This window comes from Procambarus clarkii, chromosome 84 (assembly GCF_040958095.1).
Source record: "Procambarus clarkii isolate CNS0578487 chromosome 84, FALCON_Pclarkii_2.0, whole genome shotgun sequence".
Lineage (NCBI taxonomy): Eukaryota > Metazoa > Arthropoda > Malacostraca > Decapoda > Cambaridae > Procambarus > Procambarus clarkii.
In genome coordinates, this window is record NC_091233.1 from 19,174,621 (window position 1) to 19,190,466 (window position 15,846).

At 43.6% G+C, this 15,846-nt stretch overlaps 1 protein-coding gene across 1 annotated transcript in view; it reads left to right on the forward strand.

Annotated features, from left to right (window-relative positions):
• The window catches only part of LOC123752479 (DE-cadherin-like), a gene marked incomplete at its 3' end in the record, with an annotated part of 60,999 nt that extends 45,399 nt beyond the window's left edge, over positions 1 to 15,600 (forward strand). The window contains 9 exon segments of the mRNA XM_069316670.1: positions 1,121 to 1,261; positions 2,740 to 2,943; positions 3,391 to 4,179; positions 4,181 to 4,261; positions 4,263 to 4,376; positions 4,378 to 4,399; positions 4,701 to 4,886; positions 12,231 to 12,355; positions 15,507 to 15,600. Coding sequence (XP_069172771.1) covers positions 1,121 to 1,261; positions 2,740 to 2,943; positions 3,391 to 4,179; positions 4,181 to 4,261; positions 4,263 to 4,376; positions 4,378 to 4,399; positions 4,701 to 4,886; positions 12,231 to 12,355; positions 15,507 to 15,600 — 1,756 coding nt within the window.
• Between the last annotated feature and the right edge of the window lie 246 nt (positions 15,601 to 15,846).

A 15,846-nucleotide genomic window follows, 5' to 3' on the forward strand; every position in this document is an offset into this window, starting at 1 on the left:
AGGTGGTTGTAAGGTCCCTTAGAGGTCTTGAAGAGGTTTGAGTTAAGGAGGAGAGGTACTTGGAGAGGCGAGGCAGTGTTTAGAGGTAAAAGGGATGTAAAGATGATGTTTAGAGTCTGGGATGCTCTCGGACGTAGGTTCGAATCCTCGTCACGGCCCTTGTGGATTTGTTCATGATGTTTAGAGTTTCTAGATAGAAGAAAACGGGTGTGTAGAGAAGCCAGGTAGAAGAAAACGGGTGTTTGGAGTGGCCATATAGAAGAAAATAGGTGTTAAGAGTGGCCAAATAGAAGAAAACGGGTGTTTAGAGTGGCCATATAGAAGAAAACGGGTGTTTAGAGAAGCCAGGTAGAAGAAAACGGGTAATAGAGTGGCCAGATAGAAGAAAACGGGTGTTTAGAGTCGCCAGATAGAAGAAAACGGGTAATAGTGTGGCCAGATAGAAGAAAACGGGTGTTTTAAATGTCCAGATAGAAGAAAACGGGTTTAGAGTGGCCAGATAGAAGAAAACGGGTGTTTGGAGTGGCCATATAGAAGAAAACGGGTGTTTAGAGAAGCCAGGATAGAAGAAAACGGGTTTAGAGTGGCCAGATAGACGAAAATTGGCATTTCTAGAGGACAAACAGAAGACAACTGTATTTTGGAGTAGACAGATACAAGAAAACTTGTATTTATAATAAACAAATATTAGAGAACAGGAGTTTGGTGTGTGAACACACAGAAGAAAACAGGTGTTTAGGTGATCAAGAAATAGAAGAAAACGGACTTCAAAATCAAAACAACAAACTAGAAGAAGCTTTCTAAAAACCACCCAATCTAAAACCCTCTTTCAACAAATGGGCTCAAACCCTGGAAACACAAACCGAAACTGTCTCTATTTTCCGCTTGTTACAACTTGTAATAAAGTTGTTACATCTTGGCTTAACGTGTTTATAACGTATTAGAACGTTGTTACAACTTGCTATATTGGTTGTTATAACTGGTTAGGAGGTGTCAAAACTTGTTCGAACGTTGTACCAACGTCGTAGTTTCGGTGTGTGTTTGGCCGGAAACACCCTCGTATGATAAACCTTTGCTACCCTTGACACCTTTGACTTACACATCTTTCTCCCTTTCTCAGGTGCACGACAACTTCCGACGAGAGATGGCCGTCGGGCAAACTACCATTAATGTCGTTGACCTTACTCTGTCGGCCGTCATGCAGTCTGGTTCCCTACGGATTGCCAACACCACCACACACTCCATACTGCAGCAGCGACAGGTGAGGACTAGGATATCGTGGAACGAGGATAACTCGAGGATATCATCGATAATGTCAAGTCATTACGACTATATAAGTCGAAGGGAAGATATCTTGAAGGGTAGAGAGGCCGAGGGTAGTGTAGATTTAGGGTAAGATAAGTCGAAGGGATAATGAGAGGTAAGATAGATCTATCGTAAAAAAGATGGAGGATAACAGCTCTAGAGGAAAGATAGGTCGAGGATAAGGTAAGTCTAGGGTAAAATAGGTCTTGGATAACATAGTTCAAGGGGAAGATAGGTCAGACACCTCTTAGAAAAAGGAGAGAAACTTGCAAAAGTCATAATAGCATACTGTGACTCTTGCAAGAATCAAGAGTCAATTGATTCTTGACAACAGAATCCTGACACAAAGTTGATTGATTGATTGATAAAGATTAAGCCATCCAAAAGGTGGCACGGGCATGAATAACCCGTAAGTGGTGGCCCTTTTGTGCCATTACCAGTATCAAGAGGTGATACTGGACATCTGTGGAGGTGCGACTGCACCCTGCGTGACGGGAGATGTCTCCCGTCACAAAGTTGATTGATTAATTGATAAAGATTAAGCCACCCAAGAGGTGGCACGGGCATGAATAACCCGTGAACAACACAAAGTTACACCCAACTAACAGTAACCAATCGCTTCGGGGCCACAACATTAGTTTTATCCACAAGATAACGCAAGAACAACGCTTAATTAGGCCTCGTTGAGACATGATAACGATAAATTAATATATAACAAGTACGTACCCCCCCTCATGAGGGGGGGCTGGGGGGGGGCGCTCATTACCGAGTGATTCCCCCCCCCCCCCGCCCCCTATTACGGTGCTCATTAGTGTGAGCTCAGATAAATATCTTTCATGATGTCTCATTTATAAATATGTAAATCCCAGGATTAATTGTTGCTGCTGTTAATTGTAATTATTTAAATTATTGGGATTATTTTGATTACATATTTTGCCAGCCTGTTGCACCTGTGATTAATGTATGTATGTATGTATGTATATATATATATATATATATATATATATATATATATATATATATATATATTATTAAATATGACCGAAAAAGTAAGATTAATAATTCTAACACGAATTTTCTCAATGTTTCTTATGTTTCTTTTCACTGTCGATGGTAATTGAAAAATCAATTCTCCAAAATTCATTTTTATTTCTAGTCTGACGCGACACTTGAACCCGTTTCGTAATAACTTATTACATTTTCCAAGACTCTAGTTTACACACACACAACTATAACCTGCAAACACTAAACAGAGTTCTACTATGCTATAATTTAAACAGCTTTCATCTTACATGAAATTTATATATATATATATATATATATATATATATATATATATATATATATATATATATATATATATATATATATATATATATATATATATATATACATATATATATCAATGATATTCTTCCCTCACCCTCTCACCAGCCGGGAGTGTCTGGGACAAGCCTATACGAACGACTGAAGAAGCAAATCGCGAGAATCCACGACATCTCAGAGACGCAGGTGGATGTCTTCGCCCTGAAGGATGTGGAGGGGGAGACTGCTGTAGACATGAGATACAACTGTCACGGCTCTCCGTACTACACCGCCGCCCGTCTAGACGGTGTCATGCTTCGTAGGAGGAGACAGGTTAGGTTCTGGTGTGGCTGTGTGGGTGTATTCACGCGAGTGTGCGTGTGTGTGTGTGTCCACATGGCTATTGTATATTTTTGTGTGGGATATAAACACATATATGACTGGCAATGGCTTGAAAAACGTGCAGAAGCTCACACAGCACATTCAGCACCGCTCCTGTGCCAGGTAAGTCCACTACGGGCTCACCATAGCCCGTGCTACTTGCCCCGCTCCTGTGCCAGGTAAGTCCACTACGGGCTCACCATAGCCCGTGCTACTTGCCCCGCTCCTGTGCCAGGTAAGTCCACTACGGGCTCACCATAGCCCGTGCTACCTGCCCCGCTCCTGTGCCAGGTAAGTTACGGGCTCACCATAGCCCGTGCTACTTGGAACTTGTTCCGAGTAGCTGAATCTATAACAACAACAACAATGAAAAACGTGTTTGTGTGTGTGTGTTTGCAGGTTTCGGAGGCTCTGGGCGTGGAGATCTCTCTGGTGGATATCAATGCGTGTCTTTATGAAGCTACTTCTCCCTGCGGGACCCGAAGTTGTCAACACACCATGCGGCCCAATCTCACCTCTCCGCTCGTTGTCTCCGGCGACACGGCTACTGTCGTCGGGGTTGACATCGCCGACGACTACGCTTGCGACTGTGGGGCTCTTGAACCCCTCCCGTCTGTCTGTTTCTCCGGGTTCTGTTTCAACGGTGGCACGTGTTCTGTTCGGAATAATACGTTGACATGTAGTTGTCTCGATGGTACTAACTACGGCCCGCGATGCGAGCTTCTCACTGCAAGATTCGAACGCGGCTTTGCTTGGTACGAACCCTTGACCGTTTGCAATCATTCGACCCTATCCGTGACGTTCGAAACCAATGATGAGAGCGGGGTGCTTCTCTACACTGGACCTACGGTGCTATCCCCATGGCCAGATTATCCTCGGGACTTCCTGTACGTCGTCCTCCACTGCTGGATAGTCGAGACTTTCCTCGACCTGGGGACGGGGACTCTCAACATCTCCATCCCGATTGAGGAAAACACCGAACGGGCGTTCGAATACATCATCACCTGGAACGAAGGTGGTGTCACCGCCGAAGTGATTGATTGCGGCATCAACTCCACCCTGGAAGCCCTGGAACCGTGCAAGAAAACCGTCGCACTGCCAAGCCAATCCAGCACCGCAAGCCACCTGCTCAACGTACAGGGACCGTTGCAAGTAGGAGGTGTAGCAGCGATGGTCAGCTTCCCACAAGCTGGCTGCGTCGTACGACTGGACGCTTACCCCTCCGGCCATCTTTCCCTTCAGCGGTTGTATCCTCGAAGTCCGCCACAACTGACCATCTGTACGACCTCAACGCCACGGACTTCAGTAAGCAGACATTTCAGCCTTGCGACGCGCCGAGGACATCCAGAGTCGTTCTGGGACAGCAGTCAATCATCATCATACTTCGCTAGTCTTCTCTGTCTCCTGCGTAAGTCCTCTGCTGTCTTCTATTCTCAATTCTCAAAGGTCTATTCAACTGCATATTTAACATTGATTTTAATTTTCCAAAAAAATTTAGGAACGTCACTACGCAATATTGTTATAAAAATAGACATATTTATATTTTTATTCTCCATTTTTCTCATTTTTTTCGCTTCTGCTGCTATTTTTGCTTTCTATTTTATTCCTAATTCCATCGCTCTTCTCTTTTCTTCCTTTCCCCCTTTCCCTTCTTCTTCTCTGCCTTCCTTTCATATTTTTCTTTCTTCCCTGCTGCTGCTGCCTGACAGTGTTGGTGGCCGTGATCCTGTGCCTGGCACGGAGGGGACGGAAGACCGTGTCCTACCCTGACCTGGACAGGGAACTCGTCAAGGAGACGATGGGTGGAGCCGACGTCGAAGGCTTCGGGGAGAAGGATGTCACCCACTTCGATCTCAAGTTTCTTCAGGTTACGCCTGATGGGTACCTTGTTGGTGGTGAGTGACCTGTGTTGTGTGTAGGGGTGTGTGTGTGTGTGTGTGTGTGTGTGTGTGTGTGTGTGTGTGTGTGTGTGTGTGTGTGTGTGTGTGTGTGTGTGTGTGTGTGTGTGTGTACTCGCTTAATTGTGCTTTGCGGGGGTTAAGCTTTGGCTCTTTGGGTGAGCCAAACACTTTGGGTGTGTGTGTGTGTGTGTGTGTTTGTGTGTGTGTGTGTGTGTGTATTCACCTAGTTCACCTAGTTGTGCTTGCGGGGGTTGAGCTCTGCTCTTTCAGCCCGCCTCTCAACTGTCAATCAACTGTTACTACTATTTTTAATTAGTACCTCGTAGTGTGTGTGTGTGTGTGTGTGTGTGTGTGTGTGTGTGTGTGTGTGTGTGTGTGTGTGTGTGTGTGTGTGTGTGTGTGTGTGTGTGGCGCTAAGCAGGGCAGAGGCGTACAGGTATTTGACCAAACTAAACATTTTAGGTGATGACATATTTATCACACAAGAGGCGCAGTAATTCAAATCTGCCTCATTTCCCGAGTGTTTAGGATAATGGCCGCTATGAGGCCCGCTGAATACATTAACGACCCCATCGTTTACAGCAGTTACTGTATTTTTTTCATTTATACAATCTCACCCCCATACAGCACCCACCATTCCTGAGAACTTAATAAATGACGCAACAAAATAAAAAATACACATTTTGATCTTTTTGTTGTATATTGTATTGTGTTTAGGACAATGTTGAAGCCGTAAGATGGGATCGAACTTGCGTACCTAGATTTACCTGGTCTCTTTCTCTCATAGATCACAGTCTTGTGATATATTTTTCCATGTGTATCTTTTACTTACCATGCTGGATAAGATGACTAAGTTGTTTGTGAGTACCACTTAGCTGGGTGGTAGGGTGACGGCCTCGTTTTTTGCAGGATTGGGTTCGATCCTCGATAATCCCAGTGGTCGGACATTGTTCCTTCACTCCGTTTCCCTATAACCACACTTTATCCTATCTGCATACACATTAAATAAGTTCTACAGTCATATTCCTGTTGATAGTCTGTCTGGTATCCCTTGTTTATGTTTCACAGGCAGAGGCTTCAACCTTTCTCGTCATTTCCAGCACTGACCATTCGTGGACCTTAAAGCCACTATATTCGAATAATTTGACCAGACCACACACTAGAAGGTGAAGGGACGACGACGCTTCGGTCAGTCCTGGACCATTCTCAAGTCGAATGAGGTCCAGGACAATCGACTTGAGAATGGTCCAGGACGGGCCGAAACGTCGTCGTCCCTTCACCTTCTAGTGTGTGGTCTGGTCAAATTACTTTAGCCACGTTATTGTGACTCATCGCCTGCATATTCCAATAACACTATTACACAAAATAGTTAAGTTTGTTGGGGACAGGCAGCCTGTGTATGTATATACGTTAGGTTTACATCGAGGTCCCCCCCCCCCTTCCCATCTACTGCCCCCTCTCCAGGTTGCCATCCACAATAGTTAACTAGCTCCCAGGTACCTATTTACTGTTAGGTGAATAGAGACAATAGAGGTGAGAGGAAACGTGCCCAATTGATCCTCTCCCGCCCAGTATTCGAACCTGGGATTCCCGATTGTGAGTCAAAACGAACCCAACTGTACGTGTATGTGGGATATTAACATTTGTGCCTACAGGACCGAGCTTAGGTCGCCTATCTAATATATATAGACTATTTTATCTATCATATCTACTCCATATATCATATCTATTTACCACATAGGCTGGACGGTAGAGCGACGGTTTCGCTTCATGCAGGTCGGCGTTCAATCCCCGACCGTCCAAGTGGTTGGGGGCACCATTCTTCCCCCGTCCCATCCCAAATCCTTATCCTGACCCCTTCCCAGTGTTATATAGTCGTAATGGCTTGGCGCTTTCCCCAGATAATTCCTTCCCTTCCCTCCATCTTATTGTTCTCACACAAATAGGATAAAACATTATCCACACACACACAAAAGAAACCCGGTCAGACCCAACATGGCGGCGGACTCAGCCTGAAAACCCCAAAAGACTTGTTTAAAACACGTTTCCAACATGTTTAAGCTTGCTTCCGCTTTATCTCCCTCACCTGTGTCCTCCGTGGCCTGAAACTTGCCTCATAAACCAGGGCCTGGAGGCTCCGACTCCCTCACTACCTCATCATCATGAGACACTCAGAGGATGAATGGAATGAGTCTACGTTTGATATCGTTTTTTCATGTTCAAATTTATATAGTGTGTTTATGTGTAGTAATTATTTTGACTTTTTTGTCTATATATTCTTTAATTATTTGTTATATGTTTTTAGTTATATGTTCTTTGCTACGTGTTCTTACTTGTGGGTTATTATATGTTCATACATATGTGTTTATACCTACATGTTCTTGTGTGTGCGTATGTACTCTTGTGTGCGTGCGTGCGAGGGTGTACTAACCAAGTTGTCCTTGCGGGGGTTGAGCTCTGGCTCTTTGGTCCCGCCTCTCAACTGTCAATCAACTGGTGTACAGGTTCCTGAGCCTATTGGGCTCTATCATATCTACACTTGAAACTGTGTATGGAGTCAGCCTCCACCACATCACTGCCTAATGCATTCCATCCGTTAACTACTCTGACACTGAAAAAGGTCTTTCTAATGTCTCTGTGGCTCATTTGGGTACTCAGTCTCCACCTGTGTCCCCTTGTTCGTGTGCCCCTTGTGTTACTCTACCACCTAGAGAGAAAGAGAGAGAGAGAGAGAGAGAGAGAGAGAGAGAGAGAGAGAGAGAGAGAGAGAGAGAGAGAGAGAGAGAGAGAGAGAGAGAGAGAGAGAGAGAGAGAGAGACAGAGAGAGATTTCGTAAGCACTTTTAAGTGCAGATCTGTTCAAACCCCGACAGATTTAGAGAGAGGCTGAACCAGGAGCTAAAACTCAACCCAGCCAAAATATCGAAGTGATAACACACAAACTACTCGTCCTCTGCTACACAACAGCGTCGCAAGAAAAGCCACACACCACAAAAGCTAACAAAAAGGAACGCGATTTTCAAAAAAGCACCCGAAAACCCCCCAAAAAGCCCAAAAAAGCACCCGAAAACCCCCCAAAAAGCCCAAAAAAGCACCCGAAAATCCCCCAAAAAGCCCAAAAAAGCACCCGAAAACCCCCCAAAAAGCCCAAAAAAAGCACCCGAAAACACCCCAAAAGTCCAAAAAAGCACCCGAAAACCCCCCAAAAAGCCCAAAAAAGCACCCGAAAACCCCCCAAAAAGCCCAAAAAAGCACCCGAAAACCCCCCAAAAAGCCCAAAAAAGCACCCGAAAACCCCCCCAAAAAAACAAAAAAGCACCCGAAAACCCCCCAAAAAGCCCAAAAAAAAGCACCCGAAGCAAAACAGGACCCGTTAAGCCTAAAAAAAAGGGCCTTTTAAGCCAAAAAAAGACCCTAAAAGCGGGTCAACAAAAGCCCTGCTCTCCCAACAACAGACTCCGGTTAGCGAAGCCATTAAAACAGAGAACATTAATTATATACATAGAAAGCTTTGGTATTAACGAGGCGATTTGGGCATTAATTACCCTAATCATTCATAACTAATTACCAGTTGGATAAATTTTGTTGTTCAGGAAAGGCTAATTGCCCAACGCTCCGTTGTTCTCTCGTAAACACAATATACGGTACACCCTGGATACATATGGTACACATAATCGCCTTCAGGTACACACTGGATACATATGGTACACATAACCGACTTCAGGTACACACTGGATACATATGGTACACATAACCGACTTCAGGTACACACTGGATACATATGGTACACATAACCGACTTCCAGTACACACTGGATACATATGGTACACATAACCGACTTCAGGTACACACTGGATACATATGGTACACAAAATCGCCTTCCGGTACACACTGGATACATATGGTACACATAACTGACTTCAAGTAAACACTGGATACTTACGGTATACATAATCGCCTTGCGGTACACTCTGGATACATATGATACATGACACATAACACAGCAATACCCAGAACAATTAACAACAATACATAATGATACATAATTAATATATACAAATTAATAATAAAAATAACAATAATGACTATAATTGATACTTATAAAATAATATTAATTCCCATAATAAAATAATAAATAATATTTAATGATTAATAAATTAATTAATAGAATTGGTCAATAATGTATTGCACATTATTTTTTCTATTAATTAATTGAATTAATAAATTAATTAATAGAAGTGGTCAATAATGTATTAAACAGTGAATACATTTTTATCCTAAAACCCTATTTCTAATTTTACTAAATCCTATTTTTATCCTATTTCTGTGTGCAGTTTTATCCTGTTTCTAGTTTAATTTCTTTTCCCTATTTATAATTCAACTTTTTTCACTATAAATTGAAATTGGGACCAAATAGAGGAAGCCAAATTGTTAAGTGATTAAAGCTTTGTGTAATTGTTGGGTGCAATACGGCCGTATTTAGTAGTTCAGTTATAGGCCCTATTTATCTCCTATTTATTTAAGATAAAGATACATACAAAAAATACATAAAATTACTAATAAAATCACATATAACTTGATTAATAAGGATCAAGCAAAGAGCCACAGCTACACTAGATGAGTACACATACATACATACATACATACATACATACATACATACATACATACATACATACATACATACATACATACATGCGAACAAGCCTGAATGGTCCCCATGACTATATGCGACTGAAAACTCATACATACATACATACATACATACATACATACATACATACATACATACATACATACATACATACATACATACATACATGCGAACAAGCCTGAATGGTCCCCATGACTATATGCGACTGAAAACTCATACATACATACATACATACATACATACATACATACATACATACATACATACATACATACAGACAGACAGACATACATACATACATACATACATATACACATACACAGACACACTCACGCACAATCGCTTACACATCGGGGATAAAAATGCGTCCCGATCCTTTGTCATGTCGCTGGAGACCGCGTAAGGGATCCTCAAACTTTTGTCTCAACAAATAAAAAAAATCCTTAGCGGAATGGTCTAACGATTTCCAATATTGTTTTGAAGCTGGAGGATGTTGAGTTGTTGCTGTTAAGGCACTTTCTTCCCCCCTTCCCCCCTTCACTCAGGTGCCTACATCCCTCTCGACATTCACCTGTTCTTCACCTGTTCTTCACTGTTCATTCACTTGTTCTTTACCTGCCCCTCAATTGAGCCTTCACCTTGTTACCTAACTTAAAACGTATCAACATAAGAACATAAGAACAAAGGTAACTGCAGAAGGCCTATTGGCCCATACGAGGCAGCTCCTATTTATAACCACCCAATCCCACTCATATACTTGTCCAACCCGCGCTTGAAACAATCGAGGGACCCCACCTCCACCACGTTAAGCGGCAATTGGTTCCACAAATCTACAACCCTGTTACTGAACCAGTATTTCCCCAAGTAAATCAACCTATCAAGGTCAATGCATTGAACAAACGTCAAAATGACGGTGGTTAAAGTTTCGCTAATACGTTGCATTTTTAACGGATTGGTCGACTCCGTAAGAAATGTGACGGATTAGGTGAGAGGACAGGTTTTTCCACGTCTAGGTTTAACTTTCCTCACCTTCTCCTCTCCTATATCCATATTTTTTCCCTCACTTGGAGAGAAAATTAAACCATATGTGAGAGATTTACAAAATTTGGAGTCAATCAGAAACTTAAACGCTTCTAAGTACTGTGAAAACTGTGTATTCAATTACAGTATGTTATTGCATAAAAGTACTTCAGTGAGCTATTATATACAAAATTTACAGTGAGTTATTGACTAAAAAGAACTTCAATGACTTATTGCATAGAAGAGGCAAGTAATTAGTACATACTTTTCATTACAATAATCTAACTGCTTCATATGTCACTCTTAACAATATCCAAAGATTCTTGATCATGTACTATAAGAGGTGAGAAACTGAAGAAGGCCTATTGGTCCATACGAGGCAGCTGCTATTGGTCCATACGAGGCAGCTGCTATTGGTCCATACGAGGCAGCTGCTATTGGTCCATACGAGGCAGCTGCTATTGGTCCATACGAGGCAGCTGCTATTGGTCCATACGAGGCAGCTGCTATTGGTCCATACGAGGCAGCTCCTATTGGTCCATACGAGGCAGCTCCTATTGGTCCATACGAGGCAGCTCCTATTGGTCCATACGAGGCAGCTCCTATTGGTCCATACGAGGCAGCTCCTATTGGTCCATACGAGGCAGCTCCTATTGGTCCATACGAGGCAGCTCCTATTGGTCCATACGAGGCAGCTCCTATTGGTCCATACGAGGCAGCTGCTATTGGTCTATACGAGGCAGCTGCTATTGGTCCATACGAGGCAGCTCCTATTGGCTCACACGAAGCATCTTCTATTTATAATCACCCAAATTCATTCACGTCTAACCTGCGCTTGAAACAACCCACCGATTCCCCCGTCTATTATCTACCCTATTATCATGTTTCACGATATACCTCTTAACCAAATAAGTCCCAAAATAGGTCACTGTCAAATTGGTCCAATAGATCGTCCAACCAAGCCTAGTCTTATTTTTAAAGTTTCGCAAAATAATAAAATGTGATATCGGTGCTTTGGTGAATTTTTGGGTGGCCTTCGACCTGTAAATTCGATTCTGGCGAATCCCAAAATCCCTGGCTGTTGATCACACCCGTGAATCCAAGAACCAGAGGATGCTGGAACGGCAGTAAATCCGGATTTAGTGAATCCAAAAACCCCAGAGGCGGGTGATTTTATAGCCGACAAATCCGATTGGAGTGAAACAGAGAATAGTTAGACATCTCTAGCTATGGAATCAGCATCTATAGCTTTGGAATCAGCATCTATAGCTTTGGAATCAGCATCTATAGCTTTGGAATCAGCATCTATAGCTTTGGAATCAGCATCTATAGCTTTGGAATCAGCATCTATAGCTTTGGAATCAGCATCTATAGCTTAGGAATCTGCATCTATAGGCAGGCGATGAGTCACAATAACGTGGCTAAAGTATGTTGACCAGACCACACACTAGAAGGTGAAGGGATGACGACGTTTCGGTCCGTCCTGGGCCGAAACTCTGGTCGGTCTAGTCAACAGGTCAACCTATGGTGTCGTCTGGTCAACAGCATCTATAGCTTTGGAATCTGCATCTATAGCTTTGGAATCAGCATCTTCCACTTATTTCTCCCTCTCAGCATCTTCCTCCCATCTCCCTCCCATCATCTCCCTCTCATCTCTCCCCACAGATGAGGACACGGAAGCTGCACTCCCAGACGTCGCTCAAGATGCCTGCCAGAGACTTGCCGCTCCATTGGCTGAGATGCCTGAGGGTCTAAGCATCGGGGACTTCATTAAAGAAAATATTCTTAAGGTCAGTGGATTAAATATCTCATCAATCCATTTATCGGTCGATTGGGTTGATCTGTTGATTCTGCCGGTCAGATGTTCATTCAGGTAGTTTATAATTTAATGTAAATCATTCAGTTTTTAAATGGTTTAAAAGGAATATTATTTAATGTTGCAGAATCATCATTCTTGAAATTCAAAATTTCGCAAATCAGCTGTAATGATTGTAAGAAGCTTACTTGATAACGCTTTGAAATTTGATCTTGAAATTCTGTAAATTAGATCTCGTTAACATCGCAAATAAATTGTAAAATTAAAACAAATTGTAAATTGTAAAATACCAGCAAATCTAACATTAAATATCGGAGTTTGATTTAAAGTATCGTCTAAGTTTGTTGATAACTTTGGAAAATTATTTGCAACATTTCAATCAAAGTTTTCACTTAAATGTTGAAACACTTATAAATAAATCAGAGATGAGATCTATGGAACAGAATGGGAATTCTGCACTCCGTCTTCAGACCAAGTCCATTCCATCCAGCGGTCGACCCCACAGACGCATTCATAAATTTTTACATGTTGTTCATTCAAAACGGGAACTTTCTCAAATGTAAATTAATATTATAATATATTATCATATTGTGCATATACTGACATAGGTTAAGTTAGGTGTTCAGGGTCTGTTGGCGATTATTTGTATTTGTAGTACGTGGGTGAAGCATTTACAGCGTTGTGGTTCGAACACAAGTCGTCAGTGAAGCACTTGATCCGGAAGTGTTCAGACGTCTTCAGTTGTGAGTCGTGTGTAAACCGTTTTTCATTCGTAAACAGCTGAGGGTTTGGCGGGTGCATGGAATGGACTTTACATCTTTGTTTAGAGGCCGGGCTGAATTCCGAGGACGTTAGTTCGACTATGGAGTCGAACTAACGTCCTTGGGTCTCCAAGTGCGACACATCACCCACTGAGCCACACTATTTCCATTTCATTCTGGAAAAAACACTCAAAATAATGGGGCAAAAAATTTTTAAATCTTATTTTACGACAAATATTTACTCCAAATATCAAAATTGAATATTAGCTTCCTAGATTTCACGGGGGAGTTAAAAATATTCTCATAAAAACAGCTTAATAGTGCTTCTTAATACAGCTGAGTGCTGCTTAATATCAGACGTTTTTAAGGAATAATATCTATCTTGAGGTTATCTTGAGGTTATCTTGAGATGATTTCGGGGCTTTAGTGTCCCCGCGGCCCGGTCCTCGACCAGGCCTCCACCCCCAGGAAGCAGTCCGTGACAGCTGACTAACACCCAGGTACCTATTTTACTGCTAGGTAACAGGGGCATAGGGTGGTTATCTTGAGGTTATCTTGAGATGATTTCGGGGCTTTAGTGTCCCCGTGGCCCGGTCCTCGACCAGGCCTCCACCCCCAGGAAGCAGCCCGTGACAGCTGACTAACACCCAGGTACCTATTTTACTGCTAGGTAACAGGGGCATAGGGTGGTTATCTTGAGGTTATCTTGAGATGATTTCGGGGCTTTAGTGTCCCCGTGGCCCGGTCCTCGACCAGGCCTCCACCCCCAGGAAGCAGCCCGTGACAGCTGACTAACACCCAGGTACCTATTTTACTGCTAGGTAACAGGGGCATAGGGTGGTTATCTTGAGGTTATCTTGAGATGATTTCGGGGCTTTAGTGTCCCCGTGGCTCGGTCCTCGACCAGGCCTCCACCCCCAGGAAGCAGCCCGTGACAGCTGACTAACACCCAGGTACCTATTTTACTGCTAGGTAACAGGGGCATAGGGTGGTTATCTTGAGGTTATCTTGAGATGATTTCGGGGCTTTAGTGTCCCCGTGGCCCGGTCCTCGACCAGGCCTCCACCCCCAGGAAGCAGCCCGTGACAGCTGACTAACACCCAGGTACCTATTTTACTGCTAGGTAACAGGGGCATAGGGTGGTTATCTTGAGGTTATCTTGAGATGATTTCGGGGCTTTAGTGTCCCCGTGGCCCGGTCCTCGACCAGGCCTCCACCCCCAGGAAGCAGCCCGAGACAGCTGACTAACACCCAGGTACCTATTTTACTGCTAGGTAACAGGGGCATAGGGTGGTTATCTTGAGGTTATCTTGAGATGATTTCGGGGCTTTAATGTCCCCGTGGCCCGGTCCTCGACCAGGCCTCCACCCCCAGGAAGCAGCCCGTGACCGCTGTCTAACTCCCAGGTACCTATTTTACTGCTAGGTAACAGGGGCATAGGGTGAAAGAAACTCTGCCCATTGTTTCTCGCCAGCGCCTGGGATCGAACCCAGGACCACAAGTCCAGCGTGCTGTCCGCTCGATCGACCGGCTCCCTGTACGCCCGGCTCCCTGTATGACTGGCTCCCTGTACGACTGGCTCCCTGTACGCCCGGCTCCCTGTACGCCCGGCTCCCTGTACGCCCGGCTCCCTGTATGTTAGTCTGTGGATCCCGCATCTTATGATTTTATTCAATGTTCCTTATCAAATATTCACTCTTTTTTTTAATTCTAAAATTAACCGAAGCTTTTTCGAATTGTTTAATTTATTGATTCACTTAAAATTCTTAATTTATTAATTATGTTCGTTAATAAAATAAATGGTAGTAGAGTACGAGAAACACTAGGAGCAACACCTCTTTCATATCTGTGTTTTGGACCACTAGAGCGCTCTCTTGCCCTACAGGGATCACAGGAACAAGGACAGTGCCCTCTCAATCCTCCAGGTAGACCACTACAATTCAACTTGAGAATGGTCCAGGACAGATCCGAAACGTCGTCGTCCCTTCACTTTCTAGTGTGTGGTTTGGTCAACATACACAGAGATCACACTAACGTGATGCATCAAATGAACAAATCCACAAGGGCCGTGAGCTCAGCTCAGTCGATTAAAGCAGTGTCTAGGATGCTCCCGGACGCAGGTTCGAATCCTCGTCACAGCCCTTGTGGATTTGTTGGTTTGATCAACATATTTCAGCCACGTTATTGTGACACCTCTCTTCCCTGCAGGTGGACCAGATGGACCAGAAAGATGACCACTACAGCTCTCTCTCTCCTGCAGGTGGACCAGATGGACCAGAAAGATGACCACTACAGCTCTCTCTCTCCTGCAGGTGGACCAGATGGACCAGGATGATGACCACTACAGCTCTCTCTCTCCTGCAGGTGGACCAGTGCCACCAGGATGTTGATGATGTTCGGCACTACGGTGCCCAAGGAGACGAGATGTCAGCGGCCTCTCTCTCCTCCCTGGCCTCAGGTGAGACCGCTGCTCCTACCTCTAGATTTATCTTTATCTTTATCTTAGATTTATCTCTAGATTTGGCAAATGTCGCCCTAAATCCTAATTTAAACCAAGATTTTGTCTTTTCTACTTCGCAAATTTCTCACCTACCTAGCTTTGGTTGTCGGGGGAGGGAGGGAGAGATAGAGATTAAGGAAGGGAGAGAGGAATAAGGAAGAAATAGAAGGAAATGAAACAGTTGACAATCCTGGATGCAACTAA